Source organism: Fusarium proliferatum, assembly GCF_900067095.1.
Source record: "Fusarium proliferatum ET1 genome assembly, contig: FPRO_scaffold008, whole genome shotgun sequence".
Taxonomy (NCBI): domain Eukaryota; kingdom Fungi; phylum Ascomycota; class Sordariomycetes; order Hypocreales; family Nectriaceae; genus Fusarium; species Fusarium proliferatum.
In genome coordinates, this window is record NW_022194797.1 from 899,172 (window position 1) to 923,210 (window position 24,039).

At 47.6% G+C, this 24,039-nt stretch overlaps 8 protein-coding genes and 5 non-coding genes across 13 annotated transcripts; 7 read left to right on the forward strand and 6 right to left on the reverse strand.

Annotated features, from left to right (window-relative positions):
* Nucleotides 1–431: 431 nt before the first annotated feature.
* Nucleotides 432–1,801, reverse strand: FPRO_14026 (uncharacterized protein; the record flags this gene model as incomplete). The annotated part of the gene is made up of 3 exons (XM_031219006.1): nt 432–746; nt 798–1,621; nt 1,675–1,801. The coding sequence occupies 3 exons, from the start codon at nt 1,799–1,801 to the stop codon at nt 432–434; spliced, it is 1,266 nt and encodes a 421-aa protein (XP_031084808.1).
* A 1,511-nt stretch (nt 1,802–3,312) lies between these two features.
* On the reverse strand, nt 3,313–3,912 carry FPRO_14027 (uncharacterized protein; the record flags this gene model as incomplete). Its single annotated transcript, XM_031219007.1, has 1 exon — nt 3,313–3,912. The coding sequence occupies one exon, from the start codon at nt 3,910–3,912 to the stop codon at nt 3,313–3,315; it is 600 nt and encodes a 199-aa protein (XP_031084809.1).
* An 871-nt stretch (nt 3,913–4,783) lies between these two features.
* Nucleotides 4,784–4,855, forward strand: tRNA. The gene has a single exon. It is a non-coding gene; the product is annotated as a tRNA-Asp (tRNA).
* A 620-nt stretch (nt 4,856–5,475) lies between these two features.
* Nucleotides 5,476–5,574, forward strand: tRNA. The gene is given in 2 exon segments: nt 5,476–5,512; nt 5,531–5,574. It is a non-coding gene; the product is annotated as a tRNA-Ser (tRNA).
* A 189-nt stretch (nt 5,575–5,763) lies between these two features.
* On the reverse strand, nt 5,764–6,441 carry FPRO_14028 (uncharacterized protein; the record flags this gene model as incomplete). Its single annotated transcript, XM_031219008.1, has 1 exon — nt 5,764–6,441. The coding sequence occupies one exon, from the start codon at nt 6,439–6,441 to the stop codon at nt 5,764–5,766; it is 678 nt and encodes a 225-aa protein (XP_031084810.1).
* An 890-nt stretch (nt 6,442–7,331) lies between these two features.
* Nucleotides 7,332–8,300, forward strand: FPRO_14029 (related to ketoreductases; the record flags this gene model as incomplete). Its single annotated transcript, XM_031219009.1, has 2 exons — nt 7,332–7,618; nt 7,667–8,300. 2 exons carry the CDS (start codon nt 7,332–7,334, stop codon nt 8,298–8,300), a joined length of 921 nt encoding a protein of 306 aa, XP_031084811.1.
* Nucleotides 8,301–8,394: 94 nt separating this feature from the next.
* FPRO_14030 (uncharacterized protein) lies at nt 8,395–10,143 on the reverse strand (the record flags this gene model as incomplete). The annotated part of the gene is made up of 6 exons (XM_031219010.1): nt 8,395–8,891; nt 8,947–9,262; nt 9,316–9,468; nt 9,517–9,960; nt 10,018–10,035; nt 10,087–10,143. The coding sequence occupies 6 exons, from the start codon at nt 10,141–10,143 to the stop codon at nt 8,395–8,397; spliced, it is 1,485 nt and encodes a 494-aa protein (XP_031084812.1).
* Nucleotides 10,144–10,703: 560 nt separating this feature from the next.
* Nucleotides 10,704–10,793, forward strand: tRNA. Its single transcript is given in 2 exon segments — nt 10,704–10,739; nt 10,758–10,793. It is a non-coding gene; the product is annotated as a tRNA-Ala (tRNA).
* Nucleotides 10,794–11,297: 504 nt separating this feature from the next.
* On the reverse strand, nt 11,298–11,415 carry rrna23. The gene has a single exon (XR_004093484.1). It is a non-coding gene; the product is annotated as a ribosomal RNA (ribosomal RNA).
* A 507-nt stretch (nt 11,416–11,922) lies between these two features.
* FPRO_14031 (uncharacterized protein) lies at nt 11,923–13,104 on the forward strand (the record flags this gene model as incomplete). Its single annotated transcript, XM_031219011.1, has 2 exons — nt 11,923–12,784; nt 12,842–13,104. The coding sequence occupies 2 exons, from the start codon at nt 11,923–11,925 to the stop codon at nt 13,102–13,104; spliced, it is 1,125 nt and encodes a 374-aa protein (XP_031084813.1).
* Nucleotides 13,105–16,585: 3,481 nt separating this feature from the next.
* Nucleotides 16,586–18,280, forward strand: FPRO_14032 (uncharacterized protein; the record flags this gene model as incomplete). The annotated part of the gene is made up of 1 exon (XM_031219012.1): nt 16,586–18,280. The coding sequence occupies one exon, from the start codon at nt 16,586–16,588 to the stop codon at nt 18,278–18,280; it is 1,695 nt and encodes a 564-aa protein (XP_031084814.1).
* A 551-nt stretch (nt 18,281–18,831) lies between these two features.
* FPRO_14033 (uncharacterized protein) lies at nt 18,832–20,467 on the reverse strand (the record flags this gene model as incomplete). Its single annotated transcript, XM_031219013.1, has 4 exons — nt 18,832–19,748; nt 19,801–20,227; nt 20,279–20,371; nt 20,420–20,467. 4 exons carry the CDS (start codon nt 20,465–20,467, stop codon nt 18,832–18,834), a joined length of 1,485 nt encoding a protein of 494 aa, XP_031084815.1.
* Nucleotides 20,468–23,939: 3,472 nt separating this feature from the next.
* Nucleotides 23,940–24,039, forward strand: tRNA. The gene is made up of 2 exons: nt 23,940–23,976; nt 24,004–24,039. It is a non-coding gene; the product is annotated as a tRNA-Phe (tRNA).

Sequence of the window (24,039 nt, forward strand, 5' to 3'; positions counted from 1 at the left end):
CTATGATGGCCTTATGATGGCCTTATGACGTCCTGCTGAGCAATCTTGACGACATCAACTATATATCCAGTATTGACAATGACTCACGTAAAGCTTTTCTCTCACTCATTACACAGAATTGAATCTCAATAAATGCTACTGCATGCAGACAATCTCGGTGGACAGAAGATACGGGACATTCCTCGACGCCTGTGAGTCCTTGGCCGAACATCGGTGATTCAAGATCTGATCTAGAGGATGTCTTCTGGTTAGTAGACAAAGAATCTCCAAGGCTAGGAGGTGTCATATTTTGCATGATGTATTTTAACTAACGATAATACTTTTAATCCATCGACTTCACATATGCAACCGCTAACTCCATTAAATGCAGCATTATATCAATAATGCATGCCCCTTTGCCTTCAAAATGCGATATCCTTCTACAGATATCACTATTTCTTGAACTTTTTCTGGATCTCTTCCTCTGTGAAGCGGCGAGTCTTCGTTTCCAGCATAGCAGCACGCTCATCCAACGACATAGCGATCTGCTCACCCATGGGTACCAAGCACCTGGCCAGAGTCTTGTAATCCTTCATCATCAATCGAACGGTGACCATCATGTAGTCAATATCGTGGAAGACAAGGGCGTGCTGTGATGCATAGGTGTGTTTTGTCTTCTGGAAAGAAACTGGGTGCTCGCGCCAGTGGCGAAGAGGGTTGAGGTGATGAGAGGTGTGATAACCGTCGTTGTAGCAAAAGCGGTTGCTCTGTTCATAGTCAGCGCGAGTATTCTGGTGATTATGTGGGTTTAAACTTACAGCAACGTCAATCAGTGTAATACTCGATCGGTAATCAGAGTCGGGATCAACATCGTCAACAAAAGCATGCTGACCCCAGTTACCTGCCATCAATCCGAGACGGAGAAGAAGCAGCGGCATGAGGAAGACACAGATGGTGGCGTTTCTGTGCAGGTTGAACATGGTGATAAGGAAAGCATAGTTGGAAAACTCCCAGAATCCAGCCTTCAAGCCAGTCATGACCTTGCCATTTCGGATGAAGTAGATGGGAAGATCAGCCCAGACGAGGAAGAAGAATCGGCCGACGTAGTGAAGGAAGTGAACAAGGCTGTCTCGCTGGTATCGGATAGTCGATGACAGATCGTTGGGTCCATTGCCCTCAACGTGGTGGTGCTTGACATGGTGGTAGAAGTAAGAGTTCCAAGTATGTCCCATCAGAGGGTCAAGGATATAAGGAAACAGATGATCAAAGACGGCAAATTTCTTGTCTAAAACGCCTCTCATGTGAATATGCTGATGCATCAACAAAGTATACGCTCCCATGTAAGAAAACTGCATAACAAAGTGAAGAACACCATGGATCCACGTGAAATTCGTGAACAAAAAGATGGCGCTGGGAATCGTGGTCGAGAAGTAAAGAAGCAGATGCGTAAGCATAATGACATCAGTCTCAACCCTCACAACAGACCGCGCCAGGCGAATGTAAGGCCTCAGAACGGTCTTCTCTAGGAATAGTGGTAGCTTGATTTGATCAATGTCCCAATTGGTCGTGACGCTTGGTTCAAAGTGCGCATCTTGAGGATCGTTCATTGCCTGAAGATGACGGAGCAGTTCTTCATCGCGGGCTGCTAAGCTGTTAATTGGCTGGATGTTAGATAGGCATGAAGGTGATGCGAACCGGTAGGTGCTGAGGTTGTAGTCTCGGCATTGCTAGATGATGAATCCTTTATGTCTTGGCGGAGACCTTCGAGGATCAGCGCATCAGCTTTTGTCAGCTGAGGATGGAAGACGATAGTGTCCTCCATGCTGTCTGTGTGGCAAATGGCCGAAACGGAGGATATCGTGGTGCGCTGCCACAAAGTAGCAGGTAGAAAGTTAATTGTAGCGTTCGGGTACGCGACCAAAGCTTCAATCAAAATTCAGGGTCTTCAGCTGATGGATGTTCTTGCAAGACCCTGAGTTAAAATCGCGAGAAACAGAAAAGTCACCCCTAAATCTGAAATAGAACAACCAATGGCAACATTCCAGGTAAGAAAATCAGTGGAGAAAGTATCTCGCTTCTATCCCTTTTTGAGCCACCGCTCGTTTCTTGGCAATCTCGGAAATACCCAAGATGATCCCGTCCACGTCTAGACCGTCTGGCTTTAACCGGGGGTAAAAGGAGGTTGTCAATTGAGATTTCGCCAATGGCTGCCGCTGGCAATAGGGAATAACTTCTGATGGAGGAGCTCAAGGATCCCAGGTCTAGTCAGAGTTGGAGGTGAGAGTTTGGCAGTGTTGCCATGTCGATATTCCCGGGTGCGTGAATGTTGCCCCAAAGCCCAATGGGGCAACGCTTCCTTTTCACTGACTTAATTGGAACATCGTATGATTTTTGGGGGTAGAAAGTTTTACAGTGACAAAGAATATCGTGTCCTCTTTATCTGTGTTTACAGGCTGAAGTTTAACCTTGTGGCCAGCATTCAGCCTCGTTGTACGTACATGTGATCTTGGTCAATTCCGCCCACGCTGAAAATAGAGCAAAAGCAAAGTGAGAGAAAATACGGCCCAGCTGGGTTACTTGAAGTCGAGATCTGTGGTTAGGGGCTTGTATCACCATACAGAAGTCAATGAAATGTAATCTTTGGCACAAAAGTTGGCGATTTGACTCAGCCAATTGAATGGTAATGATCCAGAACCGTTAACTGGAGTTGTTGAACAGTACAAGCCCTGTCGCGTGAGGCCCTAAGTGAAGGGTCCTTACGTTTTTACGCCTATTTTGGCGGGTGGTTTCGTACGACAGAAGTCTTGTCCGATGCAACGGGTTTGGCCACCAACCACGGCCCTCCAAAATCGGACAATGGCTTCTTGGTCCTGTAGACCAGAGTTACAAATCACTTCCTGGAAGCTTGTGATGAAGCGACAACCTGGCCATGTCGCGGCTCAATCAGTGATCCGATAGATACTCGATGGGTGAAACCTGTCTTTGGGCGTGTTGACGTTGTTCACTGGTAGACCAGAGCGTGCTGTTGGCAGGCTTCGAGCTACACGCGACCATATTCCTGTCACAACGGCGGGCGGGCGGCCACGGACCAACGAGCGACTGGAAAAGTAGATTTTGTTGATATTTGAGTCTCTTGAATTGATTAAGTCTATCTAGTCGAGTTTGTGTGTCGTAACATGTCATAGGCTTCAGTGAGCCGTGGTCGTCTAATCTCTCCCTGCCAAATGCCCGTGACCCAGTTTCCATGCAGATAAAATCCCGTATCCCTAAAAGTATTATTGAGAAGTGAAATGTTCATAATGTCTCCAATCCAATGCCAATCCAATGAGTCGTTTAGCAGCTGTACTCAATGTACACACCATTCTTGTCGCTCTGCTCGAGGAACACCTTTGTGTTGCCGTTGGGGTTTCGCAGCGCGGCCTTGAGGTAGACGGTGCTCTTGCAGTCGATGTTACCAACAATATGGGTTTGCGCAGGCAAGTCATCCCAGTTAGTGAAGTCAGCAGCGCCGACAGACTCCCCAGCAGTGTCAAACTCCTTCGCGGTATTGTACGTGACGGCCTTGCCGGGGAAGCCAGAGAGCTGCTTGAACTCGGTCAAGGCATCTCCACCCTTGACGATGAAGAGACGCTCAGGCTGCTCACCCTGCGCCCAGCCAAGAGTGCACTTCTTAGCCTCGGCAGGAATGCCCGTGAAGACGAGGAGCTGCTCGATCTGAGATGCGTTGTTGTACGTCGCGACGTTGAAACCGACGGACTTTTTCGCGACGTCGGGCGAGCCGGGGAATACGCTGTACAGGGCTGACGGCTCCTGGCGGGTTGCTTTTCCAGTGGAGGGGCAGTTGCCACTTGCGCGGGGTAGTGCTGTAGGAACAGCGCCAGCGACAGCCAAAAGGCAAGTCAGCGCAGTGAATGTGTTGGCGAGGAGAGACATTTTGCAGGTATTCGAGGTAGAGTTGAGGTCGGGTGGCTCTGGAATGCAGACTGGAGCTCAGAGCCGGTGGGAAGAATTAAGCATATTTATGAATCACAAATCCCAACCTCCGAGATGATGATCAACCGTGCATCTCACATCCTCATGAGCCAAGAATTGGTCCTGTTGATCAGTGCTGCTGATTCGTGGCACAAGCAGGGATCGGGTGCAACCACAGCGAATCGTAAATCAGTGGCGGAGGCTTCTGTGTTTATGCGTACGATGCAGTAACAGCGCACCAAGAGGCCCAAAATTGGGGACCTCTCAGTAATCAGGCGGTCGGGGAAGGGCTGCGTCATGCGCAACACGTACAATATTTCCAATATTGGCCGCTATTTTGGGTCTTGAGGGCATAGCCTTGTGCAACAATAAGCAATGGCTGAATGAATCGCGAGAGTTCACGACAGTGAGCTGAGATGTGAGCTCACGTCAAGCTGCAGGTGCCTGAAACAGCAAAACCCCGCAGAGTTACATCAATTCGAAGGCTGGCCAACTTTGTGATCTTATGGCCCGATGAGAATAATGTAGACAAAACACGGCAATCAACCCTAATATTCCGTGGTTCAAAGCTCATCGGCATTTATTGAATCTGCTGGCAACCCGGCCGCATGACGCATAGTTTGTTGACATCGAGTCATTCTCTTTAACGTCCCCATCAATGTTGGCACAACAGAAATGCAGGCCACACTTGAGGCTTGGCAAACAAAGCAAAGTTCATTAGGGGCGTCGACGATGTCCACAGTAAACAAAATCTGCTCCCCTAGCCTTCATATTCATCATTACGATTCCACGTGACATCGAACTCCGCTACAGTGACTGCTCACAGTCATCATCTTCCGTAGTATAGTGGTCAGTATGCAAGCTTGTCACGCTTGAGACCCGGGTTCAATTCCCGGCGGGAGAGTTCCAACCGCCTGTGGATACAGGCAATTCATCTTTTTTCAGTGTGCTTAGATCGAGTTATTAATTTTTGGCGAAATTGTAACCTGCAATCCAGGGTTCTTGATATACCGGTAGATATTTTGTGATAATAGATATAGTTTACTGACACGCCACTTTGGCTGTTATCTGATAAGCTTTAACCTAGAGAAATTTTTTCACTTCCACTATTTGCGTGGTTACCCTGTAATTGGCAGTTGTTGCTCATGGACAACCTCAGAGTTTTGTCCCTTTAATGGATATTTTCTATATCTGGCTATAATTCCAACTTTTCAACACTAACCTATCTATTGCTGCAGAACAGCTTCACTACCTACTTTGTCACATTCTGGCTCTCGTCCTCACTGTAATGGCAAAGCTTCAGCAATTGCCTTTTCCATACACAGCCAAAACTTGTCGTTCGCCTCCAGCGAAAAATTATAAGTTTTGACTTTTCAACCCGTCAACAAACCCAATTGACCTCTTTTTACTGATCTCGACATTTGCCAGATTGTTAAGCGCGCAAAATTGATCCACGGGTCAATTCCATTGTCAACGTGACTCCTTGCCGCCTATATAGACCCAGACTGGAACACCCCCCACCAAGACAACGTGGCCGAGTGGTTAAGGCGATGCCCTGCTATCTCTTACGAGACATCATAGGCATTGTGTTCGCACGCGTAGGTTCGAATCCTGCCGTTGTCGATTGTTTTTTGTCTTTTGCCCATTTTTCTGCTCTTTTATTCGTTAGAAACAAATTGCGTCGATTTGCGCATTGTCGCGTGGTCGCGGTTGTACCGTCTCCGCTCTTGTTGATCGCGCTGCGCTGGCGCGTTGACGATTTCGCTGTGATTTCGGCCAAGACTCGAGTTAATTCTATAATCTAAAGTATATCTATTTCTTTGCTTTATCTGAGAATTTAAATGCCTCTTCTTCCCTCCACCAACCTCTATCATATAGCCACAGACAGAGTCCTTCAACTGTGCCTTTACTCTCTGCATGTCCCTCCTTCAAATAATCCAGACACTTCTGTACCTCTTCCTTATCATCCTGCTTGTTCATGACGGTATAGTGACCTCTCCATTTCTCTCGTCTATCTTGATCGCTTAGAAAATGCTCCCATTTGCTCCTCAATTCACTACGTATGCTCATAGCTCTCTTCTGGCCAGCATAGAGCTTGATGCCAACGCCCCTTCCCATTTCGTAAACGTCCTGATTTCCAATGCCAATTGGGAATTTTGCTGCTCGAGCTGCGATGTCTGCGATATCTGCCTTCACCTCTGACAGTTTGGAACCGGGTAACGCGTGAAACAGAGTGATATGGGCGTCGACCTTGAGTAGTCGTGAAGGAAACCATTGCCTTCGCAGCGCAGTCATTTCATCGTGGTGTCGCTTGTCGGTAAAAAGTGTCAGGACGTAGAGCTTTTCCTCGTCATTTGACCCTTTGGGAATATGAGCCTCGCGACGTTGGTGCTGAAGATCCCTGGATTGGTGTAACTCTGCTGTGCTTGTTTGTGAGAGCGGGCCGCGTCTTGCAATGGGATGCGTCGCAGGGACTGTTGTGACTGTCATTGCAGGCGAAACAAGGCTCTGGAAATTGCAGGAAGCTCGAAATAACCTCATTAAATATAGAGCGCTTGGGAAATTCTGACTAAATATGTTTAAACTGAAAGTCCAGCAGGCGAAAGTCTTGGTATGAGGTGTTGACGTCAACGACCCAAACCTGGGATACCTAGCGTGCTCTTAACAGCTTTCATGTTCTGCGCAGATCTCCATGACGCAGAGAATTGCTATCATCATGACTAGAAAATGTTCTCGATGCCAGAGAAGCAGGTATTAAGATATGATGGTCTGCACAGATGACTGAACGCGTTATTCTCTCACATACTGACTGCTTGTTCCCAGAAAATAGGCTTGTCTGAAGGCTTGCCAATTGGTCGTCTGGCTGATTTGGGGCCTTCTGAATTGAACCAAGCTATCAATGAGTTCTTGTGGCAATGTGATTTGAAGATAGTAGCACGAGAGTCTTGCTGGCAAGATCCATCTGCAAAGTCTCAAAAGCCGTGCCGTTGTAACACCAGAGGGTCGCAATCATGAGAATGTCGTCATGTAGCCCGCCAATCACGGATTGAGTTATTTTTGACCCATGCTTGTCAGATAATAGTGTTCAAAAACACAGATTCGCTTTATCCAAAACAAGCTAGCTTTGCGCTGTTCTGATAATTATCGCAACTGACCCAATTAACAGACCATATGGGCCTTGCGGATGGGACCAAGATCCATCTTATGGGCTTCAGGGCTGAATGGTAGAGGGGCACCTGCCGAAGACGGGCGAACTTTTGGCTGGAGAGGTTACTCGATAGCGAGCTTAGCGGTTGCTATGCTCATTCTTCTCTAGAGTATAAGTAGTATTATCTATCACTATCTGCGCGCGACGAAACTTCTTCCGAGAGTGACCCAACATGCCTCAATCAGTCTGGCTAGTAACAGCTACTACTTCGGGTCTCGGTGCCGCAGTGGTGCAGAACCTCACTGCGAGAGGTGACAGGGTCATCGCGACTGGAAGAGGGGCAACGGAACGTCTCAAGCATTTGCAGTCTGACAATGTCTTTCTTCTCGATCTTGATGTCACTGCGCCTCGAGCTGAGATCGACGAGCAAATAAAGAAAGCCTGGGATGTTTGGGGACGCATCGATGTTCTCTTGAACAACGCGGGCATTTCAGCACCCAAGAGTATTGAGGAGGCAGAGTAGGTTACCTTACATGGCATTGGTAACAGATACTGACAGTCTCGCAGTGACGACTTTGTGCGTAACGTCTTTGACGTCAACCTCTTTGGAACGCTACATGTCACTCAAGCTATCCTGCCTTACTTCAGAGCCCAACAGAGTGGCACCATCGCCTTCATCGGAGCTGGCGTGGGCTGGGGCCCGTTGCCATTCTTAGGCCACTACGCCGCCTCGAAAGCTGCTCTCGGTGCTTTTGTCGAATGCCTAGCAAAGGAGGTCCGACGATTCAATATCCGCTGCATCATTTTTGAGCCCGGCGGCTTCCCGTCCCAACTTGGCCAACCTCGCGAAGGTTCAGTGGAGGGATTTGGGAAGTACAAGCCCGCTTTAGAGGCCTACAATCCCGGTTTTGAGGAGTTGATGGACGTGTTCATTTCGGATATTGGCCCGAATGTGCCTGGTGATATCAGAAAGTTGTCAGAACGCATTGTGGACTGCGTCAAGGTTGAGGGTGCCAGTGCTGGAAGGCCGGAGCCGGTGAGAGTCATTCTTGGAAGTGATGCATTACGGTTGATAGAGCAGAAATGCAAGGAGCAGCTTGAGCTCGCGAGTAGTTGGGAGGATGTCAGTCTCAGCACGGATAGAGATGGACATGATCATGTTGCAAGTAAAGGAATGCTACGTTTCTCATCGATTCTATAGTCTATATGCGAATAAAATGGTCTTTATGCTGGGTTCTGCATACCTTTCCCGCAGAGCACCACTGAGACACTTCATCTCAAACAGCTCCTGGTACCTATCGAGGCTCTAACATCATGCTCGCGGTAATCAGGAAATGCCCATCGAGTGCATCAATGAACGTGATTTGGGAGCTTTGCATCTGGGAAGGTCCTTGCATGTCTGGCTGAAGGCCATCGGCAAGAATGGTCGCATGCCGAATTCCCATCTCATCCCCGATCCATCCCAGAGTATTCGATATGTACTTTCTGGTTGATTCATCAACGACGGTACAACGAGCAAGGGCATACATAGGATGAAGAAGCAGTAGGCCCCCAACCAGTCGGTGTGAGTGAACAAGGGGAGTTCCAGCATTTACTTGCTGGATGTAGGTCTCAACGTCTGGATATAGATGGAATGGAATGGATGCCTTGATCCCCGCAGCTAGATCGTCAATTCGCTCTTTATATAGAGGAACAAGCTCGTATTGTCCAAGGGAATTCGCAATGTGTATGAGGTGGTCAAGATAGATGACGTGTATTGAACGCCATGAGTTCCATGCAGTTGCGACGTATACTGTTGAGCGATTTTAGCTTCCAACCGACATAAGATGGCAGCAGCTCTGGCTTACTGTCGAAATACTTCTCAACTGGGCCAGAAAAATAGAATGCGGCCTCCTCTGATATTGCTGGATTCATCCAGACTTCACCGACCACTTCTGGATTCCAGCTAGGGGGCCGGTCGTAGGCCCAGTACGTAATCTCATCGTCAATCGCCAACAAGTCTTTTTGCAGCTCCAGAAGCTCCAACACGGGAGGAAAGGGATCGGAGAGCAGCTTCTCTGCTTGACTTGTTAGAGGCGACATCTTGATGATAATGTCATCTAGAGATCGACGGTATGCATCATTGAGAGGAGGGCACAGAATACCAGTGCCTGTTTGATGAGTCTGACTATGGGTGTAAGCAAGGGCTTGTACGTGATAGGTGGAGGGATACGTACCAAGATGCCTTTTGTGACAAGGCGCATTCCGGGAGAATATACGCCGACTTTGGATTCTGGTGTCGAGTATGTAATGCCTCTCGAGAGGATGGACGCGAGGCCTCGAACATGTACTAGATGCTTGGTCGGAGAGGCATTGTCACTTGCTACAAGCTAATACAGGTTAACAAACAGTCAACGCACCGCCGGTGAGAAACTGACCTCGTATAAGCCCAACAAGACTGCAGTGAAGAAGAGCTCTACCGATGGACTCGCAGTTTGCTGTGATAAATCTGCGGTGTAATCAACCAAAACCTGTCCATACTGTCTCCGAACCAAGGTCCCCAGTGAGTCTCGTCTATAGCGGTTTGCAAGTGATGAAAGAACTACAATTCTGGCAGCTCTCATCAAAGTCGACTTTGGAGGAGAGGTAGCAAAGAGATAATGCATCCCATCGAGAAAACCACGTGAATGAGTTCGATCACGAGATTGTACCACTAAATTATCAAGAAAATTATCAAGCGCAGTGGCCTCAAGTATGAAGTCATTGCTCGGATGCCATCGCTGCAACGGCGGCGTTGTAGGCTGATAGTGTCGAAATAACAGTGAGGTGTCGTCTCTATAGCCAGGACATCGCCTACGGGACTTTACACAGCGAAGACAGGCCTGTTGAATCCTGCGTTAGCGCTTTAAGGCTACAGGCTATGCCTTTTTGGTACTCACTGGACGAGTTTCATCGCACTGTCACAGAAGATTAGCAAGCTTGACTTGATGAAGATCAGATCACGGCACCTTTTTACGCCGCTTTTTGCATGTCTCGCACGCGCGAGAGACACCATAATTGACCATCTCAAGAGTAGCAGCATAGACAAAGTGAGTAAAATCGTGAATCAGATTTTGTGAGCAGGGTAAGTATTACAAAGCGATTGCTGACAAGATAGTGGATGTAAGCAGCACCTTAGAACAGCTACTGCTGCCTGAGAATCACGTGGCTCCCTCCGCAATCTCCACCTACTCATTTGGGACTCTTATCTATTGATAATCGTAGGTGGAAGCATGAAAGGGAATGTGGGATGAGGCTTCATCGATGCTGAGCTGGCTTTTGACTCTTTGATACATATGGCACGCCATCGCTGACCACCAAAATCATTGCGTCTCAGCCGTTTGCTCAACACTTAAGATCTCAAAACTTGTAGCAGCAACATCGATCAAGACATCTTGAACTAAGGCCATCTACATATAAGATGCTTAGTGCCAACCTAGCCAACATTTATTATCATAAACTCAATTGTATACAGATCAAGGGGATTGTTTCCTGAGATGTAGCTACTGTTCGGGAGAGAAAGGTTGTCGATTATCTGTTTGCGTTGCTTTCTTCAACGCCAATACCGGCAAACTTGTTATCGTTCGGGCGAATGGTTTAGTGGTATAATACTCCCTTAGCATAATTCATCCGAATAATCTGGGAGTGGTCCAGGGTTCGATTCCCTGTTCGTCCATCGTAGGCGGTTTGATTCCGCCATTATACCTTGCTTTTTGCACTTTTTGACACCTCGCACTAAAGTCCAATTAAGGGCTCCCATAAATGATGATAGTGAAAAATAGCTTGCGGTTCTATTTAGGTGTGTTTGTAGGTCAGGGTTGTGGTTATCTGTCTCTGGTGTTATGTAAGACCTCTTGTTGGGCACTGAATTAATCGAAAGTAAGGCATAGTGATATATCTACTATTATATACTCGACGGGAATGCAAAGGAATTTCATATCTTTACTTGCGCGCCAATGAGACTTTGATGCTTGAAAATATGTAAGGAAATCACTATTATTAACCAGTTAAAACATATAATTTGCCCCCTTTACCTCTTGTAAGCATGGGCTGAACATGCTGTTGTAGTGGTAACCAGGTTGAACAAAGTCCCTTGCCCTTTACCGGGTTTGATGCGACCTTGCAAGCCATAAAAAGTACCAAGATCTCATGCATGTTCTGTCTTTACGCAGAAACAAAAAACATACAACAGCGGGTATTCGCTGGTCATCACCGACCCAACTACTAGTCCGCCCCTCACTGGCTTGTCTATGGGAGAGCGGACGGGATCCTGAATTCTCAACAGTGGGTATGGTCGTATGTGCTGGGAGATGCCCTTGTTGAGCTTATGTTCATCTTGATGTACGTTCCGTCACGACGCTGATTCATTAGGCTTACCGAGCCGAACAGATGTAATTCACTCAGATACTAACCCCCTGTTTCAGTGACAGCGAGAGGTTCGCAACTTTTCCGACAAATCAGCCCATAGAGTAGCTGTGACACTGAGAAGACAGTGGCAATACTATGGTGAAACTTGTTTTGGCAGTGTCAAGAACGCCAGTGATGTTGAACACGGAACCACTGGCAATCCCACGTTATGTCGTGAACAGCATTGCACCCGTCATTTGAGACTCACGCCTACAAATACAGTCTTTTGTCTTCCAACGCTTACAATTCTATCTTTTTCCGACTACACCAGCCAACGGGCTTCCGACATTCGACCACTTCATTAGTCACTGCATACCAAAACCTTTCCTTCCTCACCAAACCTCGGCCCTGAGATATACACACCAAAATAGCAACAAAATCCCATCCAGTACTTCGTCATGCCTCAGCCCACAGGTGCTACTCCAGGTCAAAGCAAGCCGTTTCTTCCTCCAGAACTCAGCCTTCGAATCATCGAGGAGTCGGAAGAAGATTGCATCTGTCTGGTGAACCATCTTTCTAGGGGCCAACTGCGATGTGACGGCGGTTTTCAGAACCATACCACGGTCATCTATACCCGTGGCGAGAAACAGAGAGACGGGTCATTGTCTCGTGGAAGACTGGAGGCTCTTCCGATGCAACATCGTTGCGTCGCGGGAGTCATCCGGGCTTCAGATACACCCGCCCTCCAGTTTGATCCTTCGGACGGCTATTCTCATGAGCTCGAAATCAGCCACCTCACCAAGCGTACGATAGTAGCTGAGCTCGGTCTGGACGAAGACATAGCCAATCCAGTTCTGAATCTGGATAAACACGCATTCCCACCCAACTATGATCCCGCCATTTTTATCAACGTTCGCTATATCGGATATGACTTACTTGACAGACATTTCATCGCGACAGTCCCAGTTGAGATTGGTGGCGACGAAGATATTCGACATCCTCTTGGTATCACTAGAGAACAAACCGCATTGACTCGTCGTCTACACCCAGACGATGAAAAGCTGGCGTGCCAAAAGATAAAGCATCTCATGATCAGAGAGAACGACGTCTCTGCAGGCGATATAAGGTATGCTCTTAATTTGCTCCATGGTGATCTAGTCACTGTGCGTGAAATCAATAGATGGAGCTACTATGTGAACGGATATCGACAGGAGCTTCGGATGTCTCCGTTGATTCCCAAGTGGGAACTGCTGCAAAATCTCGAAACGCTCTGCATTGACATGACTCAACAGATGACGCACCAAAGGGCACCTCTGTTCGGTATACAAATCAAAAAGATGGGGCGCTATCTAAACCTAAAGACACTGATACTCCTAGGTGTCCCATGTCTGGTCAGATATGATATAGAGACTCCAGATAGCAAGGGAGAGGGAGAGGAAGCATGGGTTGGCTATCTTGAGGACAACCATGAGTTCAAATGGGAGGCCGCGCAAATTAAACCGATTAACTGGCTATACCTCTTCAAGGACCTCGTGCGACCTGGTGGTCAAATCCATTTCATTGCAGATCGAGCGCCAAACACCCCGTATTGGCCTGGCCCACGAGGCAGGGTTGAGGTTTTCGAGGACGGCTTACAATGAACAATGGAATTTTTCTCCATTAAACTTTTCGCGGATTGCTCTTGTTTTTTGAGATTTGGTTGGCGTCAAGGTTTGGTAGCTTGGACTACCTTCTACAGTTCTACTAGATGATACAGGAGTTATCTGGCGTATTACAGGATGAATGTGGCTTACTACAGGCAGTAAGCATGGTCTTGGATTACAGATAAAATTATGAAAATACAAAAAGAAAAAAGATGGAAAAAAAGTATAGGATACCTAAATAGGTGCTTTCCGTATTGATGCTGACTTGAAGACTATTGAATGTGCGAAGTTGCTTCCCTTAAGTTTAATATTGATAGCAGTATTCTATTCATAAATAGATGGTTATACTGAAACCCAGCTTACTGCATGCCTTTACAAGCCAAGTTCCTATTGATAAATGTTGTATAGTCTTGTCTAATGTAACAGAACTTATTGCATCATCTCCCGTTCCAGGACCTAGTGGATGCTGATATTTTTATAAGAGGTATAATGGTTTCCAAAGGTCCTGTCCAAGCTGACTTTAGTCATGTGTTATGATTCAATCAAGCGGAAATCGTTAACAACAAAGGTTCGTCTAGCTGGACGCATCGAGCCATATGATACCAGGCATTATCTCAAGTCGTAGGCGTCCTTGATGAGAAACGCCAAGGAATACATAGCATAACGTTTGCTTGAACAAGAGATTCCCGAGAGTCTACGAACAGGCTGATTCCATCTCTGTAGTTCGAATCTTACTGCCTTGTGAAGTGCCTACTCAGGTGAACAGGATATAACCCTTTACGAACTGAGACCGTTAGCGTAACATTTTTAACCTTATTCAGCCACCCGTGCGGATGCATATACGAAGGTGATAAACCTAATCGTCATTGGAAATTCGGATATGAGGTTGTTTCACTACACAGCCACGTCTTATACAGCCACGTGGCCATCAATAGGGTGTCTTGTTAAGAATTGAGTCGTGCTGACTTTCCGGAACAGGTGATGGCAGTGCAGCAATTCCCCGGTTAGAGTAGAAGCGACTGGCGTGTATTACTGTAACAGGAAACAGCCGAATCTTGGGGAGCGTAGGGCTGTGAATCCATCTGCTGATGTATCGATCTTGGCACACTCGCTTCGGCCAGTTCGCTTGTACCTTATCTCAACATGCACAAAGGGAACGTCTGCCTAGAATGCTACGTAACAGGCACCAAAGAATTGCCTTGTTCTTATCATACAAACTAAGCATGACGTGGTAAAGCAGGTGACCTTGTCCTGCAAGTTTAAGTGGTGATCATGTTTAAGCTTACGCTGCCAAGACGCAAACTCGTATCTGAAGGTTTCTCGATCACCAACCCTGTAGCTTATCCGTACCCGCAGCATTGTTAGACCGAGTCTCCGATCACATTCGGCCAGGAATCTCGACCCTGAGGACTGTGCCTTGCAGGTGCAGATTCCCAGGAGCAAAAGCACCATGAGGGTCTTGGCCGGATTTGGAATGGAACCAATGCAAGCTCTCAATCCTGGTAAAAATGTGATGTGTTCTCCAATTGGCCACCCAAGTTTGTACACGTCAAAGAGGGCATTGACCTATCAGGGGGCGTGAAATCAGGCTATTTGATAAGCCAGCACAAAAGACTGGCCTCGAACAATGCAGAAAATAAAGAGTAGAGCTAGCCTTGTGCGGTTTTGTGCAAGACTGCTGCGGCTGAACAATTGCCAAGAAGAGTCGGTGTCATTAGACAAAGTCAATAGGCAAAAGGTTAAAAACAAGACGACGTCGTGATCAACGTTTGCAGCGTTGATCGACACTTCCACAGCTGAAAATCGCATGCTTCATTTCATCGAGATTTTGCAATTCGAGCGACCAGAATGTGGCGTTTCGCTTCGGTAAGGGCAGCCGCTTAGTGATGATATGACATTGAGCGCGTGCGCGACCGTCGGCCTCTATTACGTTAGCCTGAACCACACCCAGCTGCGCCAAAAAGAGCGCTATTTGGTGCTAAGTGCCCTGTAATTGGTCAACCTGAAGGCTATCGATTCAACAGTGACAATCCCAGTTGGGTGACATTCAGATGCCGAGGCTGCCGTGATAGCAGAGAGAGAGAGGGTCTGTAAGCTGACCAAAGCTCTCAGGGCCAGGTCAAGGTCCAGGTCAAGGTCGAGATTGTCGAAGATGAGATCATGAAGTTGGCTGGCCTGTTGCTGTAGGTAAGCGATCGACACTGTAGGTACATTAGTGATGAGATAGCCTCCAAGGTGACTGGTGAGAAAGCCAGACTATTGAATGGGGATCCGTCTAGAGCCAACAGTTCTAGCTCGTCATTAAAGAGAGAATTGTGAACGGATATGCCGCTGATTAAATGATAATTCATGAATCTCCCTTGTTTACACTCGCGATGCAAGTAAAATGAGGCCATTGAGTTTTACGAGGTTTTGGGGGTACGTACCAGGAATACCCCTTGTAAAATCGCATCAGAGTTCAGATCCAGCAGCTCAAACGGCACCTTAGCCGGAACCGTAGCACGCGGATGGCACTAAAAACCTCAGAATAAATAGCGCTTCGCTACGCAACAGTTGAAAGTCCGGAACCCGTTCCCCCCCTCTTCTCTGCATAACAACCCCTGAACCATGACGCTAATCAAGGGTTCATAACTAACCCCATTTCTAACAAGGGCCGAAAATCTCCAACACACGCTCTTCCCTCCCTCTCGAGTCTTGATCTCACTGAATTAATTAACCGATTGTCTTGGCTTTGGGTGTCTCGTCTCGAAGCTGCCCGGCCTTTTCCTATCCTGGTCGGCTGCCACACAATGCCTGTTCGGTCGTTTATACGAAGGCTGCGCGAATGGCAATTTATAAGGAATGACCTCGATTTAGAAGCGCAGACACACAGACCCTCACCCGTCTGGGCGCATCCATTCAAGCTCTTCGGCTACTGTAAGTTGAGGCTTCTTTTTTGTCCAGTGTCGATAGTGCAGTCAATAGTCTCGAGGTAAGGGAGGGGGGCCAAGATTTACAACTGCACAGCACAGCCCAATTCTCCCTTGCTATCCAGCTAGATCCACGCACGATATGCCTTTTCCTTCGGTCTAGCCCTTTTCTTTTTGTTCCTTTGGTATGGCCATGCCGTAATACGGCGAGAGCAGTCTTGGTTAGAATGTGACCAACAGACTCTTGTGGTCTAGACCCCGGAGTTTAAATCTGTTGGTCCCCAAATTGGCCTCTTTTATTTTCCTAGAAATACGAGATGTCGCTACCTTATTCTGTGCTCAAGATTAGACTACTCAACCCCTGGCCCGCCACTGCATGTCACTGCTATCGCTCATAAAACCATTGTCATCTGAATCTTTCCCTTGTTTGGTCGTGGGCGTCCTGTTCCGCCATCAAACTTCCACGCCACTCATTTTACCTTAATACCTTATTTTCTTTTTCCCTCCTTTACCTCTTCACTCTCTTCCTCACCTTCAAGCTGCAAGGTCATATGCGCTTGTTAACCAAAATGGCAGCTCTACTGAGGAATCGTCTCCTCATCTTTATCTTCACCATTTTGATGGTGTCGTATCTCATGACAACTGCTTCAGCTGCCCCGTCCGAAAGAGCAGATGTCCAGTATGATGTCGTCATCTACGGCAACACAGTCGCTGCGATAGCAGCTGCTGTGCAGACAAAGCGCATGAAGAAGAGTGTTGCTATCGTCTTCCCTGGTAACACGCTGGGTGGTCTGACAACATCGGGTCTTGGATGGACAGACTCCAAGAAGGGAAGCTCTATTGGTGGCATTGCCAGAGAATTCTACGGCAAAGTCTATACCTATTACCAGAAGACCAGCCCATGGACACAGGAGACACGAGCACAGTATATCGCACGAAAGATTGGAGCCCAGCCCGGTCCTGCTATTGACGAGAGCAAGAAGGTTCAGTGGACTTTCGAACCCAAGGTTGCAGAGTCCATTCTTGAGAAGTGGATGAAGGATGGAAAGGTCCCCATCTTCCGCAACCAGCCCATTGATCGATCCAGCAGCGGTGTGACCAAGAAGAATGGTCAAATCACCTCTTTTAGAACCACCAAGGGAAGTGTTTTCAAGGGCAAGATGTTCATCGATGCCAGCTACGAGGGTGACCTCATGGAGGCCGCTGGTATTTCATACAGCACTGGACGCGAGAGCACCAGTGACTACAACGAAGATGCCGCTGGTTTCCGACCCGGCGGCTCTGATCAACTCTCAAAGGTTGACCCCTGGAAGAAGAAGGGCGATTCAAGCAGTGGCCTCATCGAGGGTGTTGGCCGAGTTGTCAAGGATGCTGTTTCTCTCAAGGGCAAGGGCGATGACTATCGTCTTCAATCTTACAACTTCCGCATGACTCTCACCAAGCAGACCAACAACAGGATCCCGTTCACCAAACCTGCCGACTACGTCGAGTCTCGCTATGAGCTCCTCTTCCGTTACTACGAATCTGGATATACTGGAACACCTTTCACATCACAGCTCATGCCCAACATCAAGACCGACTCTAATGCTCAGAGTCAAGTCAGCACTGACATGATTGGTGCTAACTACGATGATGATGGCAACTACGCTCTCTGGTCTTATGACAAGCGTAGACAGATCTACCTCACACACAAGTCTTACACTCAGGGTTTCTTCTGGGCCATGGCCAACCATCCCCGTATTCCCAAGTCTCTGCGTGATAGAGTCAATGAATGGGGATACGCCAAGGATGAGTACACCAAGAATGGCAACTGGCCTTATGAGATCTACATCCGAGAGGGACGTCGCATGAACGGTGTCTACACCATGCGCCAAAGTGACATCCAGACTCCCCCATCCCGACCAAACCACAGCATTGGTATGGGTGCTTATTCTCTCGATGTTCACCAAGTCGAGCGAATCGTCTACAACGGAGAGATCCGCGACGAGGGCAAAGTCCACATCGCTACTCCCGGCCCCTTCAACATTCCTCTCCAGGCTCTTCTCCCCAAGCCTAGCGACGCGACAAACTTCCTCAACCCCGTTACCATGAGCGCTACTCACATCGCTTACTCTGCTATCCGCATGGAGCCTACGTATATGGTTATGGGCCAGGGTGCTGCTACTGCTGCGTGCCTTGCTATCGACCAAGGCGTGAACATTCAAGACGTGGATATGTCCACAGTGATTGCGAGACTCAAGGCCGACAAGGCTGTGCTTTCATAGACTAGCGAGTTTTGATACCATTTTTGCATAATTAAGTTATTTTAATACCATCACACATCTTCTTCTAATCTCTAAGCGTGACCAGTATGTGCTGAAAATGAGGAGGAATTGAGGCCTCAAGTCTTGACATCATGATAAAAATCACGGTACCTCTGATAGATCAGCAACCTTCGACAACGATTGAGGCGCTAAACCCCTGACAGGGCGGCCAAGTCTAAAAGCGCCTCTGACGATAAGGAATTTCCCTTCCGTGGTCCAAAGTTCGTATAATCGCCGATCAGCTGAAGTAGTGCGCCACAAAGAATGGCAGACGAGCTAGTTTAGCATTGGGGTGTTTCAATCCGACCGTTCAAATTAACAAACTATTCTGAACTACATAACAGTCATGAACATACATAAAACACGACCTTCCTGGTGCATAATAACATCATTCTTCCGCGTCGCTTACCGAAGCCTTGAAGGAGTGAGCCGAGATCGTAAGGAGCGAAACACCCAAAAGCATTAAATGACTCCTTATCGGGTGCCTCTTTCATATGCAGTGTGAAATTCTCTCAAGTAGCTACTGCTTCGTCTCGTGGATGGTAGCGAACCATGAGCTTCGGCTTCTGCCAGATCAGATGCAATTTGACATTGGCGAGCCAGTCGAGATCCTGATTGACAAGCTCCCAATCGTACTTCCAAGCGAGCGAGGCCATTGTTACCCTCGCCTCCATATACGCAAGATTGATACCCAGACAACCTCGAGGGCCGAGTGAAAAGGGTTTACTAGCTTCTTTTCGATCCCCGAACCCCTCGCCGATCCATCGTTCTGGTAGAAACTCATCTGGTCGAGTGAAGTTGCGCTCATCATGCGTAGTTGCGAATCCATCGACAGATACAACGACGCCTTTGGGGACGTAGTGTCCATCGATTGTGGCCCCTGTGCAGACGCGCGGGGGACCAAACGGGACTGGAGGGAAGATACGAAGACCTTCTTCGATGACACCGTTCAAGTATGGAAGATGAGCTACAGCATCACCCGTAATCTCGTCTCGTGACGAGAAAACCGAGCGTACTTCAGCCTGAAGGTTGGCCAACTTGTCAGGGTTCTTCAGCAGATAATAAGTCGCAGCCGCAAGTAGATTTGCTGTCGTCTCAGACCCCGCAATCATGAGAACCTTGGCCTGCTCACGCAAATGAACAAGATCCAAACTTTCGCTTTCTTTCCTGAGGATATAAGCAAAGAAATCCTCACGGTCGCGGGAGTTTCCCATTTTGATTCGCTTCTTGACCTTCTCAGTTGTATGAATGTCGATCTTTTCTTTGAGATAGCTAGGCATCACAGACACGGCTAGTGTCATTGGGATTTTCAAACGGTTGATGAAGGGGAGAAAAGTGAGCGAAGAGACGAATCCAAGGATCCAAGTCACCCATTCGCTAGGTCTCCATTGGTTCAACGAGTCAAATGATTCACCAAATGTCAGATCGCCTGGGGATTCTGGTCAGCCTTGTTGATTGTGAGTGCCGATGAGGTTACTTACCGACAATATCGAAGGTCAGCCAGTTGAAGACCTCTGACATGTTCGCTCCTCCAGTCCCAGGCCCTGCATTTTGCGCGAGACGTTCTAGGAGCAACTTGACGTGAAGCTGGACAGACTCTTCATTATCCCTCAAGGCTTTTGCGCTAAAGGCATGAGCGAGAGATCTTCGCTGCAGCCGATGATCTTGCGGATCTCTAGTGAACACAATATCAGGGCGGGGGATAGACGGATCTACGGTGTAGAAGGTGTCACTCTTTAGGAATGTGGGTCTGTCTTTGGAGACATGATTGTAAATGTCCCTGAGTGCGACCGGAGATCTGAAACTGAGTTCATTGGAGGCGGTTCGGACAACATCGCCATACTTGCGGTGCAGGTTGCCGATATTATGAACATAGTACCCGCTGGCCCAATTGCGGAGGAACCAAAACTGTTAAAGGCCTTAGTTAAGAAGGGAATTGAGGGTCCAGTAAGACTTTACCTCACTGCATGCAGCTATTTTTGGTCCTGGGAATTTGGCCAGAGGATGGAAGTACAGCCTGTAGAGAATAACGCTGATGATCCACGATGCAAACTGCAGTTGGCGTGAGTAAGTGCTAGGCAGATGATAGAATGTACATACAGCTGCACCGGAGAGTATAAGTCCCTGAGAAACTGAGAGGATCAGCATGATGGTTGGCTAAGAACTGCGTGGCTAGATGAGATCGAAAGTGGTCTTGCGGTGCCGTAAAGCGAGTGTCGTCCACCATATATGCTTCTTGCAACCTCAGAACTGTGGCGTTCATATTTCTTGTTGAGGGCGATCATTGTGTGTGACTACTAGTGCATATAGGATGCAAACTTGCATTATGCGGCGTGATCAAACTCCACCAGCGGCCTTTGTGTAACGATCAGTGATGTGTTTGCGACTCCAGAGTGGCCATCGAGGAATGGATGTAATCATTACCAAGCTTAAAGACTCTGATATGACCTAGAACCGTGATTACAATGTGTCCCAACGGAAGGGGAACGTGTAAGTTGTCCTGAGCTATTGTATGGCGCGGTGAAGGGGTCGGTGAAGATTATAGAGTCCGGCAGTTCAAGCTTGAGCTTTTTGGCACATACCAAGGCTACTGGACGTTAATTCGACGTCAATATCCAGCGTATAACACGAACTACAGGCTTACCTCCTTCTAACACATCACATGCGACCGCCAGTGATCACTCGCCATCAATCCAGTGGCAGCTACTGGCCCTCCAACATCCTCTTCCATCAACCAGAACAAGCAACACAATCGCCTGGGGTCGAATTCATTCCCAACGACTTCATGCACAAGTCCCCATTCAGAAACAAGGACACTATGCAGAATATTATCACACGGTAAAAAGACTGTTAGCTTATATGCATGTTTCGCTCCATCGAGTAAAAAGCTCGACTATTGTGGCATACTGCGTATTGTTTGCGTATCATTGCCGACGAGCTGAGCGCTCAAATGGGCGAGTATTGCGATACTTCCCTCCAACAGGGCTTGGCGAATGCTTTGATAGGCTATCAAGGCGCCTGCAAGATAGTGAAAGCGCAAGTTGCCTTTCCTCTCACATATTGGCAATACCCAATGACGTATCTTATCGAGTCACATGCATGTCGGCCTGATTCGCTTATATTCGTCCTTTTTCGGATACGATGAAAGAGGCACTCCGTGATGGATGCTTGGTTCTTCCATACATGCTCACAATATGAATATAAGCAACACGATAGGCGCAGTTACTACGATGTATGGAAGTCTGTCGGGTATCTTTCTCCGTAATAATGCCCAATACTTCTACTGCATTTCTATCCCCGCACCTTGTCATAAAATCATTGGTAGAACTAAGCAATCGCCTCTCAATAGATACACGATTGGATCGCGGAAGTCCTCATCCATTCCGTCGTGGCCAACTAGGTTCGGCTTCACCATGAGACCGGCTCTGGTAAAACAAATCCCCCATCCAACATATTGATCACATTTCTTCCAATCATCATCCGTTTGGCCTCGTAGCTGTCAAGTTCTTCCTCTGCCAAGCTGATCGACAAGCTCATTGAGTTTTTGAGCGTCGCTACGACTCTCTCGGCAAAGAACGTATGTGGCAACACTCACCATTTGTAATTGTCGCAGCGTTGGCTTGTTGAACGTTTTGGCTTCTCGTGCAAGGTCCTCGAGTTGTGTCGAAGCATAGCATACGCTGTAGGTGATTTTGCTGAGATCTTGGCGGAAATGACCGCTGGGTTTTGCCCAGATCTCTCTTCTGGACTCCTGTAGCTTCTGTAACCGGCTGAATAATATATAGGCTTGGATATCTATGAGCTCCTCTCTGAATAGGACAGGGTTCTCAGGGTCGCTTGGAAGTTGCTGCTTTACGCTCTCTTTCGCGATTTATAAAAGTCCCCCGTCGTCGAATTTGCAGCCAACAGCTTGTTTCATCTGCTGATTTTCCTTTCGAAGGCTGGTGGCTATATCCACAGGTATATAAATTGCGTTAAGGGTTCGTGACGTCTCTTTGTCATTTAGTTCCCGTGTAATATTCCGGATATCAATTTTGATATCATCGAGTTTTGGCGACCATTCGTTGAATCTTTGGATCGGTAGGCCACCTCGTTCCATACACACACTATCATATGACGTGCTGAGATAGTTGGCAATTTTGATATACGTGGGGAACAGGATGAATGGCAGTACCCAATGCCGCATGCCTAGAGGCCATTCCTCATCATCGTCGGGCTCTGGGTATTGTGTGGTGGGGTTGTTTCTGATCATTTTTGTTAAGGTGTTAAGATTTTAGGATGCTTAGATGTTTGGAATGAAAGGCTGTGGACATCATGGGGTTGTCGTTCTTTTATTACTATGGCAGGTCTTTGTCTGGGATATCATGAGGTTCGTTAACATGAATTAGGAAAGCCTTTATTCCTGAGACAATGGTTTGGCTCAATGTTCTAGTGGCGTGCCTGAACAGTGCTTCCTCTTCATGAAAAGTATGTGAACATTATTGTGTTCCTCATTTATTGCATTGCTATGTCTCCGAAACATCGAAAGTTTCTTTGTCTGGCCGCTTTGATGCGTTCAACCCAGTGTTCAAGCCTGGCTCCGCATATCGGTTCCTGTTAGGCTGGAAATAGTGCGCGATAAGATAAAGTTGTATTTGCTGCTATAGTTGCATCATTTCTTATCGCTCCACTAACAGCCCTCCAAAACCAGCGACACTCTCTCAACGACCTTGCAACCTTATACTCACCGTCTCAATTCAGTTCGTGTTATCCCGATTCCAGTGCATGAAAGTCGCTTGAGCGAAACACTATCCTTTACACGGCCCGCATCTTTTATTTCACCTCTACAACAATTTCGGCAAGATTCATCGGTCACATTAAATGCCGCAGCACGAGTCGACAATTTCCCCAGCCCAAGCATCACCAATTGTCCATGGAGTGAATATCCGCCCAAAGCTTCAATGCCACCATTGGTCTTCAGATCTTGATATTATTGCCATCCGGCACAAATGCTGCCTGGAGTACTACGGCTGTATCAGCTGCCATGAAGAGTTGGCAGGACATCCCAATCATGTCTGGCCCAAGGCTGAGCAGCATGAGTTGGCCGTCTTGTGCGGCAACTGTCGCCTGGAACTGACAATTGCAGAGTATCTTGGGAGCGGCAACCGATGTCCTGGATGTGATGCTGGCTTCAATCCGGGATGCAGAAACCATTATGACCTGTACTTTGAGGTGTAGCCATGGGAGACTTTTAACGGTCGCTCGTCGCAAAGCCGGGTCGCCGTCTGTGTAAGCTTCTGAGGGTCCAGGTTGATCATGACGGCGAATCACATATTTCTAGTGCAAACATTCTAGATCCTTGAGCTATGACTGGGTAAGGGCAACGGTTAAACCCATGGGTTGAGGCTAGGTTGAGGGATAGAGAGAGCGACAGCAAATTGAGTCTCCCTAATGAGCCATTCCCTCAAATCCACCACATTATTAAGTCACATATCCATGTCGTCAAAGAAGATAGTTTCATAAATGAGAGCGCTGTACGAGGGTGCTACCAGACGATCTCAAGAAGTATCATTGACTGCCACATTAGACGCAGTAAACATAGTTTTGAATTTGAGCTCCGATCGTTATCAGTTATTAGTCAGCGGGTTTAGCTCAGTTGGGAGAGCGTCAGACTGAAGTCAAAACTTCAATCAATATCAACCGATATCTGAAGGTCGTGTGTTCGATCCACACAAACCGCA